This window comes from Thamnophis sirtalis, unplaced genomic scaffold (genome assembly GCF_051295495.1).
Source record: "Thamnophis sirtalis isolate CommonGarterSnake01/CBP01778 unplaced genomic scaffold, rThaSir2_p1.2 scaffold_3, whole genome shotgun sequence".
Lineage (NCBI taxonomy): Eukaryota > Metazoa > Chordata > Lepidosauria > Squamata > Natricidae > Thamnophis > Thamnophis sirtalis.
The window spans coordinates 148,437,805-148,460,244 of record NW_028261383.1 but is presented as its reverse complement, the minus strand read 5'-3'; the positions used below and the strand labels follow the sequence as shown (position 1 = coordinate 148,460,244).

Sequence of the window (22,440 nt, the reverse complement as noted above, 5' to 3'; positions counted from 1 at the left end):
ATAATACTTTTGCACCAAAAAGAGTATAAAAGCAATATCTTTGCCATAAGTTAAGGTATTTTGATTCAGACTGTTGACCATGCTTAAGTCTCTCCTCTATAAATAATCTTTTGGTGGTACAGTTACAAAAAGGTGATGACAAATCTACAAAAGCACTTCAATTGTTTCTGGACTTAATGTTTTTTCTGTTCTATCTTAATCCTTTGTTTCAGTAATTTTCTCTGCCATTCTGTAAAAGGAATGCAAAGGTGACCTTGAAGAAAGTATCCAACCAACATTAAGTAAACATCAGCTTGGTTCTGAAGGGGAGGAGGGAGTCGAGGAAGATGCTCAGAATTTCTCTGTGTCGATTCTTTTGGTATAAGAGGGGGTGAGAGAGAGAGAGAAGCGACTCTGTCACGCTGTTTGCATAGCCTGAAGTAATAATGTAGCCTTGTGAGGGATTTGGCCTTTCTTAAAGAACTGACACATTCAGATAATATATAAATTTAGAATGAAAAAAGGAACAGCCATATGGTTCTTTCTGCATATCAAACAGATCAGTGTCATAGAGCTTTATTTAATAAATTAATCATCGTGTAACCCATTTTTTACATTACTTTGTCTTTAGTGTATATTATATAACGACTTCCAATGCTTCTTACGGCCATCCTGCTTGCTTTGAATAAATTGATAGTCATGAGCGAGGTTAAAAATAGATCACGTCCAAACAGATGAAAAATATGTAAAGTTTATGATCATTTAAATGGTGTGGAATACCAATAATGGTTTTTAGAAGGGTTGGTAACCACTTCCTTTTTTATCTAATGGCTTGAATAATGCTATTTGCTGGTAGAGCATAAAGCTGGTTCAGTTGATCATAGCTGCATATGTACATATAGTAACTTTAAATAGCCTATCCTGAATTTATGATACGTTACATCTGACATTTTGCTACCTTATATTTTTTAGGAGATATTACCCAGAAGGGCTATGAGAAGAAAAGGGCGAAATTGTTGGCTCCATATTTCCCACAGACTCAAGGTATGCTTTTTGTGATGCTTGAGCTGCTCCTAAGAACATTATTAGTTGGGCCATTATAAGTCATAAGGATATCAAAAGGTAGTGTGTTATGATATCATTGCATACTTGCTTATTTAGATATTTATTTTATTAAATTTACAACTCTATAATAATTCTGGATAGCATACAAAAAACAATAAAAAATACAGATTTAAAAATCAAAAACATCTAGAAAAAAAACCATTCTAAAGGGTAAAATACAGGCAATCCATCACTCACTCCAATCCAACAACTAAGGGAAGACATAGATTTTCAGGGTTCTTTTAAATATAGTCAGGAATGGAAGCCAGACAAATCTCGGGAATTGGGATTCCATAGGGTTTCATAGTCTGCAAAGAAAAGTTACACTTCCTGGGTCCCATAATATAGTAGTGTTTAATGAATGACCTGGAACATCCCCATTCTGCCCAGTTATACTGGCTAGGAAGATACTTTAGAGAACAGGCAATCTTAATCACACTTTCTAGATTATAGGCCCGTGATGGCAAACCTATGGCACGTGTGCCAGATGTGGCATGCAGCACCCTCTCTGTGGGCACGTGAGCCATCGCCCCAGTTTAGGTCCGCTGCACATGCGTACGTGCCTCCCGCTGGCCAGCTGATCTTTGAGTATCTGTCATGCATGCATGGTGGGCAGGGTGCATGGGGGCCTCATGAACATGCGCAGGGGGGAAGGTGCGTGGGGGGCACATGTGCCGGGTATGGGGTGCATGCATGGGGCGTGAATTGCATTTGGGGGGTTTGGGTGTGTGCGCATTCACGCATGCATGCCCACTTTGGACACTGTCCAGAAAAGGTTAGCCATCACTGTTATAGGCAATAAACAAAACTGCAACTTTAATTGCATCTCTTAAGTCTAGTGGTAACCATTGCAGCTCACACAAGACTGCTACATGGATATGATATGACATGGCAATAATTAATTATGCAGCTTCATTCTGGACTAGCTGTAGCTTCATTCAAGGACAGCCTCATATAGAAGGCATTGCAAAAATCCATGCATGAGGTGACTAAACCACAAGTGAGTGTCTGAAAAACTTTCTGATCCAGATAGAGATGAAATTGGTTCACAAGAATGAAGCTGTGTAAATACTTTGTTAGCCACAATTGCCATCTGCTCCTCAAATCTGAGTGTTCAGGAAGACCCTCAAACTGTGCAGTCCTAAAGGGGGAAAGGCTATCCTATTCAGGATGAAAGATAAAGTGTCTCTGGTTCCATACTATACATGTTGTAGTTCCTCCAAAGGTCATCAACAAATGCAGTTATTGCTGACTCAGTGCTATGTCTAGGCCTGAATCCTGACTGAAAGGGCTCCAGATAATCAGTTTCCTCAGGGCCCTCTGTACTCACAGCCTAAGCATCTCATCAGTCACCTTTCCTAAAAAGGAAAGGCTGGAGACAGGGCAAAAATTATCCAGCACATGGGGTCTAACAAAGGCCTCTTGAGGAGGGGATGCATCACTGCTTCCTTCAAGACTGCAGGGACAAAGTCCCTTCCACAACAAAATAAATACAATAGTATGGACCTAATCACATCCTGTGGTATAGGGTGGGTGGGTAGATAGTTGGACGGATAGAGACAGATAGCTCTTCTCATTGTCTTTCAGCCTAATCTACTAATGTGGGCTAAGATGGTAAAATAATGAATGCAATGTATGCTTAAAATACCCTCTTAGAATAACTTGTTTAGAAATGTATGCATGACGTAGTTTTTAAAACAACCATATACATTAAAATATGAAAGAAATAGAACCAGTGGGAAATAAAGAAGTATTCTATTCACAGTATTCTAGATGTAATGAAAGCTTATTTGTTCATTAGTCATAAAAATAACTGTTATGGCTATCAAAAAACAGAAAAAAATAGCAAAAGACTACTTAGTAAATGATGCTTTAAAAAAGTCACAAGGATGTACTGAGGCCTTTTGATGTGGGAGGGAATTGGATGTATCATATCAGTGTCATACTGCAATTAGCTGTTGGAGAGATTTAAATGAAGGAGAGGAAGAGTTGAAGAGACTGAGTGTCAGTACTTTAGAAGAATGAATTTTGTTTTGTTGCATATATTTGAGCTGGCAAGTATCATCATTATTACTTTCATCCACAGAAGAAAGAGCTTTGCAGTTTTCATGTTATTTTATGACACAAGGATGTATTTTCAAAAATATCTTAGCATATATATTTCAGGTTTTAACAAGTTAAAAAAAACAAAAAAACAATCCAACTTCTTAAGCTGCTGTCTTGTACGACATTAACAACCTGGGAAATAGCATGAAATTGGACTTTAGCTTGAAAGTAGTCCTTTTCACTGACTATAAATAACAACAAAGCTCCTTAAAAAGGAAACTTAAGGTTTATGCTTCTTGATGCTGAGTCAGTTTGCTTCTGAAACTTGTAAAAGAAAAAAAATGAGGTTATATTGAAGCTCATTCATTAAAATAACTGGGGCAGATGCAATGAAACAAGAAATTTTAGGAATGGATGCATAGAGGTAAGCATTGCATGTTGCTTTCTGTGGGAATTGGGTGTGTCTGACCTACTCCCGTTAGTGCCTGAAGCTACTGAGGATAAATTTATTTTGATGCAGCCAGGCTTGCCGCATGGGGAAAATGAACATATTCATACAAGAATATTTTAGTGTCTTAATTCACATAAATGAAATTAATTTTTTTTCTTGTAAAATAAGAAACATCTTTGCTAGAAGATCCATATGTGATACCTTGGGACCTCCTATACAGGAGGATTGCTCACTTTTCTAAGCTGTACTGTACCTTTCTAGCTCAGTTGGGCCTTTTTCAGGAATACCTGATGGTAAATTTGTTTATTTCAATTGGAACAGATTGTAGATGAAGAATGGCATTCTTAGTTTAGCTTTCAAATCTGTGGTGTTGTTCCTGATAACTATAGCTTAAAATAAAAAAAACATCCGGTGTTTTTTTTAAAATAGATGATGCTTGTGTTCACGTTATTAGAAAGGAGGGCTTTACAGTTTTCAGATAATGCCCAGAAAAATGTGTGATGATGGTAATTCTTGATTATTTCTGCATTCTGTCTTCAAAAGTGTGCCAGTAAAAAAAATATCCAATCCTTTAAGTCATAATACTAAATATTTGGAGTTGGAGCCCTCAAAGATAAGTTGGCTTTCTTGAGAGTTAAATTAATATAGCATGTTCTGTAAATAATAGTTTTTAATTGTTGTTAATCTGTATATTAAAAATACAGAAGTTTCTGTTATTAACCTATACCAAAATGTATCCATTGTAATGTGATGTTACATGTTTTTTATTTGAAAATTTTAGCAACGTGGATTTGATTTACAACTGAACAATTTAAATTATAATATACCAGTACTCATTAGACAGGTAGATTTACATTATATTAAATCTATTTAATCACACTTTAGCTTTCTTCAAGAAATAATATTTATATTATAAATATGATTATAAAAAATAAAATCAAGTGTGTACATATGTATGTATGTATGTATGTATGTATGTATGTACATACATATATGTGTTGCATTTGAAGCAGTATGCTTCCTCCCATATTTGGGCATACCAGGGGTTGTGACACAATACATACATACATACATACATACATACATATCAGAAATAAGCAGAAAAAAATTAAATTGATCTAATAACTGAACCTTTTTCTAAAATTGCAAAGGAGGCAAATAAATAGAAAAATTAAAGTGATGGAGCAAGAAGGAAGAGTTTCAGAACTGAAAAGACAAATCCTCTTTTTTGTTTTCCAGATTCTGAATAAAAAGAAAAACACAGATGAACTAAATTCAGTATCCAGCAATATTTTAAATTTAATTTGTTTTTTCTATTTCTTCTAATTTTTGGTAGAAGAAATATTGGTATTGGTAACTTCTGGCCATCAAAACTTCATCTTCTATGTACTGTGTGTTTACTTGTTTTACCCATAAGCATAAGAATTATATTACAAATGGCATATCTTTTATGTGGTACTGCATAATTAGCTTTTGTGAAGAAACAATATATTTCTTGTAAATAATCCAGAACGTTCTCGGGATTGTAGGAAATTGTTCTGCTCATTTTCTGTTCTTTAATTTTTCTTCTGTTTTGTTTTTCTGTTCTGATTGCTTTCCTCTCTGTTATATTGATATCCAAACTCTTCCTTCTTGCTCCATCACTTCAAATTTTCCATCACTTCAGATTTTCTATTCAATTGCTCATTCGCAATTTTAGAAAAAAAGTTCTACTACCAGTAGAATATCCTTAGAAATCAAGTTATCTCATGACCACCTGAGTTTTTTACAACCATTTTTACTGCAGTCTTTTAAGCAAATTGTAGAACGGTTAAGCAAAATAACATGTTTGTTAAGCAAATCCAACTTCCCCAGTTGATGTTTTGCTGGAAACCAGCGGGAAAGATTACAAATGACGTTCATATGAATGCAGAGTGGTGCAACCAGTTGTAAATGCAAGCTGGTGGTCAGGCGCTCGAGTTGTGATCACATGACTGCGGGGGTGGTGCAAAACAGTGGCAATTGTGAGGACAGGTTGTAAATAACTTTTTCTGAGCCCATCACAGGGTGGATTTGATGTAAATCAAGTTGATTTAAATCATGATTTAAATCTTAATTTTTAAAAACTATCATCTCTGCTCTGCTCCTCTGACCCGCTGTGGACTCACCGACAGTCTCAGGGTTGCAGAATATGCAGCTCATGCTACATAACCGTTCCATTTCATGCTGAATAAACTAAATTATTTATGTGTCTTGAATAGAAAACTATCTTTTGATAGATTTTTTTTCCTCCAAAAGCCTTTTATTAAAATAAATTTGATTTTAAAAAATCTGATTGAAATAAAAACATCTGATTTTTTTTAATTTTATCTTTTTAAATCATCTATTTTTACCCTGGGCCATCATACCTTTGACCCACCATTCAATGAATGGATGTAAGTAGAAGATTAACTGTAGTTTTAGCTGTTTTTCTTTTTCCCTCTTTGTTTGTAATAACCCTCCTTATTTCACGTGGGAGAATATAGATTATACTGTAGACTACCTCCCTTTTTATATTCCAATTCCTTTCTTTAAAATATTTTTTCAAAACCCAATACTTTTGGGGAAGTGTTTCCAGTTTCCTTATAATATTTCCTTTCCTCTGCTGTTAATTAATGCCACTGATGTTTACCATTTCCTTGGTTAATAGCAGATGTCCTAGATTCAGATTTATGCTCACCACAGCTTCTTTGCCTTCTTTCTTATTTGTGAAAATGAGATTATTAATAGCTTTGTTAATGTTTTATTAATATAAAAAAATCTTAATGTACTATGCCAGGAATCAATTTTAAAAAAAAATGGTTGATGACCAGCAAGTAAAAAAAAAACCTTAGAAGCAATGAACAAAAACAATAAAATACAAATCATATGAAAGCTAAAAAAAAATAAAACACACAAGAAAAGGAGTACATTCAATGAAATGTAGTAAACTAGCACAAAACATAAAACAGAAATGCACTAAGATAAAAGGGAAAGCCACTGCTGTGACATCTTAGGGAAATTGCAACAGAGAGAAATGGAGGAACAAATAGGAAACTAATTGCTCTTCCTCACTCAAGACTGGGGATTTGTTAGGAGGGGGCTAAAAGAATGGCTGTAGTTAAATTGGTGTAGTAAAGGCAGTAGAAAAAGGCACACAATAAGAATCTCTGGTTCTTTCTGACCAGTGGGATGACCTCTCTCTCCGAATAGGATCCTGCTGTATCTCCCATCTGGTGCTGCTGAGGGCAAGGCATTCAGCCAAGCCAAAAAAATGGCTCCACAGCATGCTGAGCAAGCAAGGTTGGATAATGTAGCTTGTGGCCATTAAAAGACTTCCCAGTTCAGAACCCACCCACCCCTCAAAAAGTTGGCTTCAGCATTCAAACCTGTTTGGAGTGTGATGTCAAAGACACTTGAAGAGTTTCAGTTGAGTTTTCTCTAGGCTTAGCAGCAGCAGGAAATAGGTAAAAAGGTGACACTAACACAAGTCAGTGAAGATCCCCCCCCCCTTTTCTTTCATCATCATGAGAAGTTACCAAGGAGAATTAATGGGGCCAATGAACATTCGGAGAACAGGAGTTGAAGCTGGAGAATTGGCAAATGCAGACATGTTGAGTAAAGCATTCAAAACATAGTATGGGAAGCAGAAGGAGACTACCTAGACTGAGAAACATCTAAGGGTTTTGAACCATATAGTAGGCACACGCTATACACTGTACAGTCTTTAGGAAGTAGTGTTATCTTTGAAAAACGTGATGGCTGTAGGAATGTATCTACCTCTTTTGAATTGAAAACAATTGCCTTAGCACTGTTGTTGGCTTTGGCAAGCTTTGTAATTTGAAAATTTATGCTGTTTTTTAAAAAAAAATTATTTCCAATTTGCTCTTGATGTTTGTGGTGACTAGATCTTCCTCAGAAAAGCATAATTTTGGTCTTAGAGTAATTGATTGTAAGCCCTTTTTTCTTAGAGCATTTTTCTAAGACCTAAAGCTGTGATGGTGAACCTATGCCACTTGTGCCAGAGATGATACTCAGAAGCCTCTCTGTGGGCCCATGTGCCATCACCAGCTGCTCTTCATGCGCGCTGGCCAGCTACTTTTCACAGCCTGAAAACTGCCCCCAAAACAGCCATTTTCCATGATGTTTGGGGGCCTTTGGGGGCTGTTTTGAGGCCATTTTGGGGGCAAACACCTCAAAAACTGCCTGAAAAACGGCCAAAAAACAAGCATGTGCGGACCAGCCAGCTGGTTTTTGGGTTTCTGGTGCTCCGGCATGTGCACATGTATGCACGTTCCGGTTTGGGCACTTGGTGCCGAAAAGATTTGCCATCACTGGCCTAGAGGGATGCAGCAGTGGCTCAGTGGCTAATATGCTGAGCTTGTCAATCAGAAAGGTCAGCAGTTTGGCAGTTCGAATCCCTAGCACCGCATACCAGAATGAACTCCCATTACATATCCCAGCTTCTGCCAACCTAGCAGTTCGAAAGCATGTAAAAATGTAAGTAGAAAAATAGGGACCACCTTTGGTGGGAAGGTAACAGCATTCCGTGTGCCTTGGCGTTTAGTCATTGCCAGCCACACCACCACAGAGACGTCTTTGGACAGTGCTGGCTCTTCAGCTTTGAAATGGAGATGAGGACTGCCCTCTAGAGTCGGGAACAACTAGCACATATATGCAAGGGGGGGGAGGGAACCTTCTAGGGCCTGCAGACAACTCCTGAAAGTGTACTTGTGTAAACAAAATAATTACTCCATTGTTGACATACAACTGAACTGTCAAATACTTGTCACTGAGTTTAGAAGGGTGGAAATCCTTTTTGGCTAAGGTAGTTACTATGAATTCACATAAATATTAAACAATAAGGAAGCTGAATTACAACCCTTTTTCAGGGTTGGATAGGTAGATTGGAATGTCTCCAATAGGGTGGACAGTTCTTTAGCATTTAATTTGGATAACTTTATCTTGATTTTGTTATAATTTATTGATTATGTGCCATCAAGTCAGTGTTGACTCTCAGCAATCACAACTAAGTGATTTTCTTCAGGGTACTCTGTCCTTAACCTGGTTGTTCAGATCTTTCAAAGATATAGCAGCCTAATTAGAAAGAGTAACCTCTGGTCAGTAGAAATGAGGGACAGTTTCTACTGGATTCAGTTCTTTGGAATAGAATTGATGGCTTAATTCATTGAAGATAATCTATCTATAATCTAAAAGAGGCAGTATTGCTCATGTATGTATTTCTCTCTTAGGAATTTTAAAATGGCAAATTGATCCATTGTAGATCCGCCCTCCCTAAATTTTGCTTATTTATCAGCTAGACCATTCTGCTGATCTACCAATCTAATAACTTAGGATACCAAAAACAAAGTATTGTTTTTAATTCTTGTTAGCTGCCCAGAATCATGAATTTCTGAATGCTATTTATTATATATTAAAATAGTAAAAATACATAAGATGTATTAGAATAGAATATGGAACTAAGAACTTTATTTATATAAGAGTTTCCTTTGCTACAAGCAGATTCTTGAATTTTTATTAATGAAATATTAATCATGGGTTTCTACTTAAAATGATTTAATGTTAAGATAAAACTAAATCATTGTAAACTAGAAAAAAGGGTTAAATGCAAAAAAAACAAAACCCCACATGGTTAGGCAGATTTGTAGCAAACAAAACAAACAAGGGGCATTCATTAAGCTTTATGGCTGTTTGAGAGATATTTGTTCTAGACAAAGGACATTGTCATCCTTCAAATGCTGCATTTAAAAGCATGCAAATCTCTTTACAAGCACTGTTGCTAGCTGGATGTATTGGTGATTGAGAACAATCAATATAGCAAATACATATGAACTCTTTGAATTTTGGAGCATTCCTTTCAAGATTTCATTTTTGTAAACTATAATTATCAAGTTAACAACTCAAGTGTTTCAGCGACTTGGCTTTAATAAAACAGCAGCAGTGCTAAGGTTCAGTACCACTAGCATCAGATTGATAACTTGCCTGATTTTTTGGGGGCAGAATGTTGCCTTTGTATATGGTAGGCATTTGTCACAAGATGATGAGGCAACACTAGTATAATTATATAATTAATAAAATACATTAAAGGGCAAAATATAATATAATTAAAATCTTAGCCACTAGACTGCTTAATTTCTGCCTTCTCTTATGGTGCTCTAATTCCCCCCCCCTCCAAAATAGCACAACTTTATTAATGATGAACCTAATACTGATAAGCCTGTGTTAAACAGCCTTTTGTAGAAGAAATTGATGTCTTCACATGTGAGCAGGAACCATGGCCATTTTTGGTTGTAACTTGGCAAGATGCTGTTCAGAATCTTTTTAATTGGATTTGCTGGTGCAGGTTTATACCTTGGTTTGCAACTCTGCCCCCTAGTGGTAGAATGTAGAAATACTGCTTTAGAGTTTTTGAAAAAAAAAAAAACCCGAAAAATACAATTCTGAGAATAGCATCTTATTCTGTTTAAAGTTATTTTATTGGTGGAAGTAATTTTGATATTTGCTCCTGAGTTAACTGGTCTTTTTAACAATAAATATAATTTAGAAAAGATGGCTTTTGATATAATGAAACTATTCATTTGTCTCTCTCTCCGCCCCCCCCCCCCTCCAGTGTTCACGACTTCTGCACTTTGGGAGTCCAAATTAAGATCTATTTATTTTTCTCCTTTTTCAACAGCGGGTGAATCAACCTGCAAGTTAATGTCATTGAATTGTGTGTGCGTGTTTTATTTTCTGATATTACAGCAAACTCAAAGGAATCCAGTGTGCATGACTCAGCAATAATTCCAAAATAAAATGATCCCACGTATAAGAAGACAACAAAAAATTGCTTTTGATGGTCCTAAATATCAAATGAATGCCTTTTAAATATATACTTCATGCATCTTAGTAGATTCATTCCTCTTATGTATATAATATATGCTACAAGCATCATACATGGTGAAAACGAAGGGTACTGTTTACTACATGATATTTTTTATGGGTAAATTTGGAATAAGTAGACTTTTAGAGATCTCAAATGTCTAAATCTGTGGTGTACAGATATTGAGGATGCTATATGGTTATCTTTGAATCATTGCTCTTTTTTTGTGAAATAGAGATCATTGAATTCAAAGGCCTACAGACACAGAGTTCGATTATTGTTGTATTGAACTTGCTTCTAGAAAATCAATACCAATGTTCTTAACTTACAGTACAGTAAAGTGATAGTAATTTCTTGCACTCCAGTTGCTTCTAAACTACATCTTCCTGCTGTTCCAGTTTGCTTAGCCAATGATAAGGGTTCCTGTGGTTCAACAATGTGCACAGGGCACAGGTTGTCTACCTCTGTTATAAAGGAACCTTGCTTTGCTATTATTGAACAAGTAGTAATTATGGAAGTCTTACTGAATTTTTATGCATACTTTTTGAGTTTCTTACATGCCTTTCTGAATGTGTTTTTTGTGAACATACATTGTTTGTTTTGTATCTGCCTTCACTTCATTAGCCATTATATTTATGATGCTTCAGATTTTTTCACAGTCTATTCCAAATGTGCTTTTTCAGGAGCAACTGAACTTTTCTTTTTCTTTGAAGACATTTCGCTTCTCATCCAAGAAGCTTCCTTCAGCTCTGACTGGATGGTGGGGAGAAAGTCCAGTTGCCTCCTGAAAAAGCACCTTTGGGACAACCATGATCTGGATGACTGAGAATCTTTAGAGACCTCTTCAAAGTATAATGACCATTAAACTTCCAGTAGACCAATTAATTATTTGCTAAAAAAAAATCTTACCACTATCTTGACCAAGCATATCTAAAGTTTCCTGCTGGTAGGAACTGCAGATCAAGCCAAATTATTCTAAAAAGAATAATAAATGTAGTCACCTAATATCTGCTAGGTTTAATTGACTCCAGTTTGCTTTATCAGAGAACAGTGGAGTGGAGTATCATGTAAATACAAGGCCATTTCACTCTGTACCTCAAAGCTCAAAATCTTGCTTAGCCCTTTTATGTTGTTAAAGGTGCAAACAGTATTTGAACAAAGAGACAGTTTATGAGTCACTATCCTGTTCAGGTGTATTGGCTGCCAGGCTGCCAATAAATGCCCTTGCTTTATGGTGCAGAGAAAAGGGAAGCGGCATTCAGTTGTTTTGAGATCTTTGAATAAACTGTTGGAAAAAAACAATTGAATGCATTGCTTACTGTTAGTATATTAAGGAAAATACCTGGCACCTTCTGGAGAATGAAGCTCCAATTAGCTCTATATATGGTAGTAATGCAAGTCAAAGAAGCCTAGATGTGAACATGAGTGAATTTCATAATTATTACTCTGTAATTTGTAATTAGCAGTTTCAAAGCTTCCTAATGTGATTGGCCTGGTGGACTCATAAATGGCTACCACATGAGGAAGGGTAGACTAATTATAAAATGGTTGCTGTGATGTTTATGTGACATTGAAGTTAAAAAAATAATTTAAAAAAACTTTCATATGAGTTTTAAGTACAAAACTGTGATATAATCTCCATTCCAAAATTAAAAATTACTTCAAACCCGAGGTTCACATATGAAAAAGATGTTTTAGGCAAAACGTGCACCAGTGATTGAAAAACCAACTAGCTATGACAAAATAATATCACGTAATACGCACAACATTCTCCATGCAAAAAAAGATTTATTTATTTTTTCTATTACCCCTTTGAATTCCTTGTCACTATATCTAATCTTCTGGGATATTCTCTGTCATTGCTAATTTACCTTTTTCTTGAGTGGATTGACTCAAAAGTAATATAACTTTAATTGACAGTTATTTTTATTATTTCCATCCCAAAGAATGTAAAGAAAACACGTAAAGGAACTCAAGACCCTACCTATCCACAGAAACTATCTATATACTACTAAAACTCTCACGTCTATTTGATTGTTTGTAACCTTCAGTTAGATAAAACGGGTAACAGTTTTTGCATCAATGTACTTCAAATGGACTTATAGAATGTGTCCAAAACCCAGGACCCATGGCTCCTGTGGAATTGAAATTTGGCAAAGTTGTGGCTGCTTCAGTTTGTGTATACTGTCATGGTCAGATGTGGTCATGTGACAGAGTCTTTTCCAATGCTCCCTGCCAGCTTTCTACAAGGAAAGTTGATGGGAGAGCCAGCAGGAAGTCAGAAGTCACTCCTGCTCCTATTTTTTTGCCCCTTGTCATTCTGTTTCTCTGTTTAAGTAAGAAAAAATATATCTGAAACAATGACCAATAGATTGTCTAGTAATTGTCTAAGGCCAAAAATGAATGGGCCTTAGTCTGGTATTGTAGAATCAGCAAAATATAAGTCTACAAATGGGCTAGGATTAAAATTATGGAAGGAAAAAAAATCCTCAAAAAATATCTGGTGCATCCCCATGGTAGAAGCAGATGGGTAATGGTTTTGAATTTTGTCTGGGTCTACTTCCTTCTGTTTGATAGTCTAGAATGAAAAGTATGCCCTGTATTTTCCAGGGAATACATAAGCACAAGTACAAAAACAACATGAGAGGGGAGATCACTGTAATATATTGGCACCTGCTCTAATTAGAATGCCATTCATACATATATTTGCATACACAGAGGCAACATATGACTTCACCCAGATTAGACCCTGGGGAGAAAGTAAAAACACAGATACAGAGATGCTATGTTATTTAATTATGCAAAAGAAATTACCAATGCCTTTTTTGGGGTACTTCTGATAGAAGGATTGGAAATCATTCCAAAAGCTATGCTCTGCCTTCTTTCCTTGCTTTGTTTATTTTGTGCCCTTTTAAGGATGGTATCGAGGGCTACAATTTTATGCCATCCCTGGATTTAAACAAAATTAAATCTGTAAGAAATAATACGTGTGGGAATCTTAACAATCTCAGCTATGGCCAGATTATTGGTGCTCCTGGTCTTAAAAGTGTTGCTGGTACATATATTTACATGATGTTTGTGGTGGACCTGGCATTTGTTAACAAGACCTGTGGTTTCATCTCCTACATCAATCTCAAGGCCAGGGCTAGTGTTTATGTCTGTGTGCTGAACTATCTGGACATCTTATCTCTGGTCATCATTGTTCCTGCAGTGGCTTAGTGTGGGTGTTTTTGTGTTTAATTGGCTATAGACACAAGCTAAGGATCCTGTTGGTGCACTAAGTGCCTAGTGTCCATCAGGATAATGATGTGTGGGTTTCTAGTCTAGACACCTTCTGTCTGTTGGTATTGGGAACCTCCATGTGACAGGTCCTGTTTCCAGTTGAGCCCAGGCAATCAGGGGCTAACCCTGGGGGCCGTAGCCTCAACATACACAGACTGACATATTAGAACTTTGCTTCAGAATATCAGATCTAAACGTGAAGAGAATTACCATCACACTTCTGTCATGACTCAATCATTTCTCGGTCCAGATTTGATTGATAGTTATCTGTGACCTCTGTAAAGCTGGACCCATTTGAATGAGCCACTCCAGGTACCACATGGATCTGGATGGTTCTGGAATATGCTGATGATCTGGTGGGTGAATCTGGTGAGGGTCTGATTCACTGTTGCCAGTGTGAAGTGACTTGGGTTCTTGATGAAGTCATCCCAAATCAACATCTCTCCCTGTTGATCAATCCTGGGTGGATCCTTATTTTCTGAAAGCATCTGGGAAATGAAGCAACAGACATTTTGCAAAGGATGTCAGTGGAGAAAAACTGAATGATGAACCTAAGGTATATGCCCTCATTTGGGGTTTTTATGCGTTAATAAGAGTCATGAATTGACTTTATTTATTCTTCCTTATATTTTATTAACAAGTTGTTGTCCCATAGCCATATTTGGATGGCTAATTCCCTTTTGGGAAGAATCATTATAGAGTTTCCACCTGGCTCTGTGACCAATTATTGCATTATATTTCCTAGAAAAAGTTTACTCAAGTCTGGGGACTTGGGTAATGGCTGTATCATTTTTTTACCCAAGGGATTACTGGTACTTTTTACCTCTGACCTCTGAAGAAGTTGATCAGATATCTCTAGGATGTTCTCTGCTCCTTATATAGGCTGGATCTTTGCTACTCTTGGCTTCTTTGTGGCGTTAGAGGGGGAATAGTTTCATGGCTATTAATTGACAGAATGTTTTGGTGCAGCCCTTGCCTTAGGAATCTCTCATGGAATGGAAGGGAATTGTGGATGAGAGAGAGGAAAGATGCTATCTATGGAACAAAGAGAGGGAAGAGCCTGCAGTCAGTCAATGGTCAGAAAAAAAAAACTTTGAAAGGAAACAACCCCTCCCCCAAATGATGAGACAATTAAAAGTGGTGACAGGATGTTTGTACCTTCAGATTGCAAGGTTGATGTCAGCCCTCACAGATAAACCAGAGAGGAAGCACGACTAGACGACAAATCTATTTTATTGTAATACTACATTAAAACAGAAATTCTACACTGTTCTCTAGTCCCGGAAAAGGGAGGGCTGGCAAGGGTTGCATTAGTCATTTGCTTTTTGGGGGATCCTGATGGGGGAAGTGATCCCAGCTTGGTTCCCTAAGAACTCTCTTTTCAGTATCATCAACAATGGTACCCTTCTGGAATGCTGCTGGGGGTTTGGGGATACAATGCCTCTGATCCTTTCTCATTGGTTGGTTCCAGGCATAGGGGAGAAGGAGGAGAAAGTTGATCCAGGAGCTATTCCTTTGTGGGGTGTCTCATAGACCAGGGGTTCCTCAATTCCAGGCCCCAGCCCATAATGAACCGGGCATTGGAAATTGGTGAGCATGCACATTCGGCAATACCCCCTTTCGTGTGCAGCGGGTGAGTTAGCATGCACACACAGCTCCATTTATGTGAGCAGCAGGCGCGCGTGCTCACCGCTTGGGCAAATGGAGCTGCGGGCCCATCGCTCATGTGGAACCATCTCCTCTTTCCCTCTCCCCGGCAGTCCACAAAGACGGAAAGGTTAGAGACCACTGTCATCGACTACTTTCTTTAACTCTATATGAGAAGTCATCTGGCAGTTTGGGGTCTGGCATTATCAATATGCTGATGATACCTAGCTTGGTACCATTACTTCAGGGAAGGCTGATGATGCTATTGAAGTGCTGTCGTGATAGCTAGAAACTGTGAGGATCTGGATAGGAGACAACAGGCTTCAATTGAATCTTTAACAAGGCAGAGTTACTATTTGTCCATTGTATTTTTCTGTTTGTATGTCTCCAGATAGGGCGCAAGTCCTGATGGAAGAGTCCTCCTGGGCTTATGGTTCATGCTGGAAGAGTAGATAGAGGACACAGCCAGAGGCTTATTACAGCAGACATTCGGTTTCTCATTTTAAATGGAATCTTAATTCTTTGCTTTTTGATAATTAATCTACTAATATTTGAGGGTTATTTGCTTGCTCTTTAGTTTATTGTATAGTCAAGTAAGCCTTCCATATGCCAGTCAGGTGTATATATAAACAATATAAAAATAAAGTTTTTATATAAAACTATATAAAAACAAAGTTTTCCATTCTATAAAAACAAAGTTTTCCATTCTGCCTAGCTCTTTACCAAAATATTTCTGCTATTGTGGTGTGTGCCCTCACTGTAATTGACAGATATCTATGTAGAAAGAAATTGTGGTGTGTGTGGCTTTATTGCCCTACAAATTTTTAAATAGAACGGTCAGTGTGCTGGCTACTGACTGTGCTAGGGACAAGATACCCACATGCCTTGCTCTAGATTGGGTGTGATAAATCTCATGGAAAATTTATTTTAAAAGTGTATTGACTCATCTATGGCAAGCCCAGACAAAATTATGATTCTAAGGTTCAGGGTGGAGAGAGATGGTGGCAAACAAATAAATAGCCAACCTGTTAACACAGCCAAATTTTAAATTAGGTGTTGGCTGCTTTTATTTCAGTCAGCATAAAAATCATATTACAGACTTTAAACTCTCTGAATTATCTAATTCATTACTGGCTACCCTACGTAGAGATTGACACTTGCCTTAGTTGTTTTAATCATTAGCAGACATGTTTGTTGGTACTCAGTAGTCACATAGCAGGCTGTTTAATGCAAGGAATAATTTAATGTAACCTGTTTCTTACCCAGGTGTATTTGTTTATGTTTTCTCCAAGAGACTTTTATTGGGTATTGCCAATAGAGTCTGGCTGCTTGTTTTCCTAACTCATTTTTATCATTTTTGCAGGTTGATTTGTTCCTCCATTAATGCAATTTTTGCTGTTGTGGAGCTTAAACGTCTCTTCTAGAGATTATTTTCCCAATAAAAATCTGCATTGTTTTAACACTGGAATAATAAATAATTCCCAGCTTCATCAATTTATTTAACTTGTGAAATACACATTCCATTTGTCATCATTAAAACGTCAAAGAAAGGGCACAATGCAAGATAAAAAGATACACTCCAATATACAAACAAAGAAACAGAAAAGCACATTAGAACAGCAGAAATACAGTCTGTGGCTTGGGTATTCAACTGAATATTCAGCTGGTGGAAGAAGTCCATAATCAAAGCTACCTGTGATCCATGCCTATAACGTGAGACATTAAGACAGTCTATCAAGCTATTTTAACTTACAGAATGACTAATATTGGATGTTAGGGCAACCAACATTTTAAAATGATTTTGAGAGTTCATGGGCAACCAGAAAGCTACTTTGTAGTATGTTATCCTATTTAGAGTTCTTCTTCATGTTCTCCTAACCATGGTACGAAGATAGCATAGTAATTGTAAAAAGTAAAAAGCCCGTGGACCGGCACTGAACCATGCAAACCAGCGAAGCTCCATCCACGGGATGTAGGAAGCATGAGAAACCACGCCCCTCCAGTCCGCAGAAAAACCTCTCTCCATGGAACTGGGCCCTGGTGCCCAAAAGGTTGGAGGCCCGCTGGTCTAATTGACTTATCCCTTGCTCACTATGCATGTAGTCTAATTTTTTCTTTAGCTGTTTCAGTTTGAAACTTGTTTCTTAGCTGTTTTGTCTTGGTGTGTGAACAATCTATGAAGTATCATTCATGTTCTTATCGATGATTAAGCCAGGGTTTATATCTTCTGAGCACCTTTTGGCCAATTAAAGCTCCTCAGACCTTCCCTTTCTCCTTAGATCCCTGGGCATTTCCTTCCATGACCAATTTGGACTGGGCTTAAGGCGGGGGGGGGGGGGAATCAGAAATTTGATTTTAAGGATGTTTCTACTCCCATAATGCTGTCCAGATCTTCTCTGGACTCATATATACATATAAGAGTATTCTGGTATACCATTACATTTGTTATTAAACACATATTCAGTGATCTAAAAAAAGGTAATTCTACATGTTAGTTTAAAAAAAGGGAGGGGAAGGGGCTATTCATTGACTTATATTAGAAATTATTGTATTGCTTAGTTCTGCGCCAAATGAGTACATTATAGGCTTTCTGCTGCTTCAGCTGTTTCCTATGAGTGTCTCTTGAGAGGGCAGCAGTGCCATGTTCTTTATTCCCTATATAATTTGGAGTGCTGCCAATTATGGCCATTTGCTCTATTAAGGCAGATTAGAGGCTTGGCCATCAGGGCAGCAAAAATTATACTAGCATATAATTGGAGGAGGAGTGCAAGTTAACAGAGGCGTGACAAAGACCACCTATTTGCCTTATGTAATAATCAGGTAGCTGCATTCTGTAGGAGCTGCTGCTTTTGAAACGTCTTCCAATGCTTTTGCAGTATTTTGCCTTTACCTCCTAGCCCAGGACTGCTTTTGCACTGGTGCCAAAACTGTTTTGAGATCCATGTGGACTGTAAGGGCTGTCCTAAGATAGCTGAGACTAAAATAAAGCCAAACTAAAATGTGATTCCTCACTTTTCCACTTCTGACTGATTACCGCCCTATTATTTTTGTCAAAAAAGGAATAAGGTAAAGGTTCCCCTCGCACATATGTGCTATTGGTTCCCAACTTTAGGGGGCAGTGCTCATCTCCGTTTCAAAGGCGAAGAACCAGTGCTGTTGGTTCAATTAAAATGCAACAGGCTTTAGATTAGGATACTATACAGATGACCTTGGAGAAACTGTTAAAAAACAAAAACATGCTTTAAGCTCAGAAAACAGATAAAGTGTTAGAAATAAACTGAGATTAGGTAAAGGTAAAGTTTCCCCTTGCACATATAGGCTAGTCATTCCCAATTCTAGAGGGCGGTGTCATCTCCATTTCCAAGCCAAAGAGCCAGTCCTGTCTGAAGAAATCTCCGTGGTCATGTGACCGGCATGACTAAAACGCCGAAGGTGCACAGAGCACTGTTACCTTCCTACCAAAGTGGTTCCTATTTTTCTACTTGCATTTTTACGTGCTTTTGAACTGCTAGGTTGGTAGAAGCTGGGACAAGTAATGGGAGCTCACCTACGCAGCACTAGGGATTCAAACCGCTGAACTGCCGATCTTCTTATTGACAAGCTCAGTGTCTTAGCCACTGAGCCACCACGTCCCTAAGAAAGGAATATTTGTACCTAAAATCTCAGGGTTCAGAGATAATTTTTCAAGAATGCATTAAAGAGTTATATAGCATCACACACATAACATAAGAATGCCAATGCTAATGGCTACTGCCTGTGAGGTAATTCATGGCAGCAGTAGTCATCCTATCTGCTACACCTATACATTTATTTATCTACTTTAATGAAAAGCCCTTGGTGCCCATTCCTCCAAAAGAACAAAAGAGCTCTTCTTTTCTTTATTAAATAATCATGCACAATATGGTTAATCCCCTCTCAGAGTGGATCACCCATGAAAAAACTAATATTTTCCATTTGCTGTTAGCTCTCTGTAAAACTACAGTTCAAATCTCTATAATTTTAAAAGCGGCCTCTCTGCTCAGTAAAATATATATCTCCCCTTCCCTCATTGGCATGAAAACAAGACATATGGTTATTAATGTTTCCAGCTAGATTAGGGCCAGCGCTTTCAAAGTCACCTTTTTAAAAGTTTGTTTTCCTAGAAATCCTGTAAGTCTCTCTGATTCTAGGTATTTTGATTGTAGCAGGCTAAGAAGGGAGCCATCAGTCTTGAGTTTAGAAAGCATTTAAGAAGTACCCGGAACCTAGATTCAGTCTTGTCCAAGTTGATGCCTTTCAGAAGAGTTGATCAATAGGTTAACTCATTCGTAAATAGTTGCTGTTCTGATTCCAGGGTATCTGGAAAGCAAGTAGGCTTAGTGCCAGTTATAAAATCCCAGTGGATTTAATTGTCTTTGTTTTTCTAAATAAAAACTTGCAGCTATTAAAATGCTCAAGTGTATTGTTAAATCTATGAATAATTAATAATGGTCAAAATGTTTTAGTTGTTGCTTAATGTTTAGGAAGATGAATATGTTGGCATTCTTACAACACATAAAGCATTTAGAGAGATGATATGAAATGGGTCTTAAATGTGTTTGGAAATTAGTTTTATTCAGAGGGAAGAGTCTCTGTTGTATTTATTTATGTGAGCTTCAAGTGGATGCTTAATGTTGTTTCAGACATGAAAATAAAAAAAACTGAGTTTCTCTCTTGCTGGTTTTCTATTTAGTTATATTATGCTTCTGAATTGTAGATTAGACAAAGATTCGGCCTTCTGAATAATGAAAAGAGATCCAATTTCTATTTATTTTGTTGATTTGTTTAAACAAATTATATTTAAAATTAAGGTGCAACAGTGATGTACATACAATCCTTTGACTAGGCAACAAAAGCAAAGTGAGACAACCATTTCCAGATACTTTTTAAAAGACTGGGAGCTTGATTATTGCATTTTAACTAGTTTTTAATGATACAAAACATGATTTTTTTCCAGTTTGTATGTTAATACGTATAGATAGATTGGCTAATATCTTTTTAATGTTCTTTATAAAAAATGTTAATCTGTTAATCTCTTACCTTTTCTTGCTATTAATTTGAAGAAGACACACTCCACAATTCAAGTTCCTTGGCTGTAACCATGCATATTTCTAAATAGTTTTTACTTGATAACATAAGCTGATACTACTGATTTAGTATGATATTGTTGACGGCAGTCAAGACATAACTGCAATTTCTCAGAGAATACATATACAAGATTCCTTTGAAGTGACTATACTTAATTTCCGAACAGTTTCAGTATTTTATTTCTGCCATGATATTGACCTCACTGTTACAAAAGTAAGGTACAGAAATATTACTGGCATGACAGGGCTAATCAGAGGAGGCAATAATAATGATAATGTAATAAAAACAAGAACAGAATGTTTTTCCTGGCAATAAAAAGCATTACGTCGTCAATTTCTACCAAATATTGAGAAAGTGAATAAAGTCAAAACCTGGCATAGCTTACAATTGGAAGGATAGAAAAAGAAATTGAATGCTTGACTTTGGCTGACCACGAACAAGCTATTAAAACTAAAGCTTGAATGAAGGCCATAATTGAAAAAAATCATCAAATGATTCAAAATGCAGATCGTGCAAAGAGGCAGAAAAAAACAGTAGATTGGGCAGCTTGTACAAGAAGGTTGCACAGATTGATTATAAACAACATAATATAACCACCAAAATGATTCACTGAAATATCTGTAAAAAAATATCCTATGTCATTCATGAAAGATAGATTTGAAAAAGTAGTTGAAAACAAGCAGTTTAAAATATTGTGGAAGTTCTGAAGATAAACTAATAAAGTTTTGGCTCATAACCCAACAGATTTAACTGTGGTTGAAAAGAAAAAGTGTGGCTAATTGGTGTAGCAATACCAGGAGATAGTAAAATAGAAGACAAAGAACTAGAGACGATGACAAAGTATCAAAATTGAAACATTATGACATAAATGAGTTGTGCTGGTCCCAGCGCTTATCAACACCCTCAATGCCATACCCAGAAACCTTGGACAACACTTAGGAAATCTGTGCATTGCCAAAAATTCCATCTCTCAATTGCATATTGTGCATATATCACACCAATACATTACAACATCCTAGATTCTTGGGAAGTACTCAATTCATATGAAGGCCAGCACCAGCTAAAGAACTGGCAGCTGTGATTTCATATTGCTGTGTAGATGATGTTGTTGTCTGGATAGTGGACACTGTAATACCTGGAGACAGAGAGTAGAGTAGAAGAGCAGAGTAGAAGAGAAGAGAACAGAAGAGAAAGAACTGGAGAAAAATTACTAAACACCTGCAAACAGAAGTAGAATAAATATGGCAAAAGAAAGCAAAGATAATATCAGTAGTAATAGGTGCCTTTGGTGGCATCTGGACCACCACTTCAACAACATCAGCACTGACACATCAGTCAATTGCAAAGGCACCTTTATAGTACTTACAGCTTACATCCTGCAACTATGCCTTTAGCACCATAAAAATAACATCTGCCAGCTAGGACTTGGTGGAAAAGGTGGTTAAAATGCCAAATCTCAATATCTAGCTGACTGTGCAATAGATGACAACAACAATTACAACATATCTAAATTAGATAATGTACCGTATTTTTCAGAGTATAAGACGCACCAAGATTTTGAAGAGGCAATTTTTTTAAAAAAGTAGGTAGGCAGATAGAGGGATAGAGATGGAGAGAAAGAGAGAGACATACAGTAGGTAGATAGGGAGAGAGAGTGAGTAGTTAGGTAGGTAGGTAGGTAGATAGAGGGAGGGGGAGAGACAGAGAGAGAGAGAGAGAGAGTAGGTAGGTAGGTAGGTAGATGTTTCCAGGTGAATTTATCCAGGGGCTGGAGAAGGAAATCGCTGATAATCTTCAACACTTAAGACTTTGTTTCTGCTGGCACCACACTTGATCAATGTAATTCTCATCAATCAGTTAAAGAACTTTCCAAAAGGAAAAAAAAAGTTTTTGTGCTCTTCAAATCTCCCCAAAATGTCCCGTTTTTCATAAAAACGGGCCCATA

The 22,440-nt window shown here is 37.1% G+C and overlaps 1 protein-coding gene across 3 annotated transcripts in view; it reads left to right on the top strand.

Moving 5' to 3' along the window:
- The window catches only part of DIP2B (DIP2 acetate--CoA ligase B (putative)), a 195,350-nt gene that overhangs the window by 85,242 nt on the left and 87,668 nt on the right, over positions 1-22,440 (top strand). For all 3 annotated transcript variants that reach the window (XM_087710365.1, XM_087710363.1, XM_087710364.1), the window contains exon 2: positions 952-1,023. In XM_087710365.1, the coding sequence (XP_087566491.1) occupies positions 952-1,023 (72 nt within the window). The remainder of the gene's footprint in view (positions 1-951; positions 1,024-22,440) is intronic.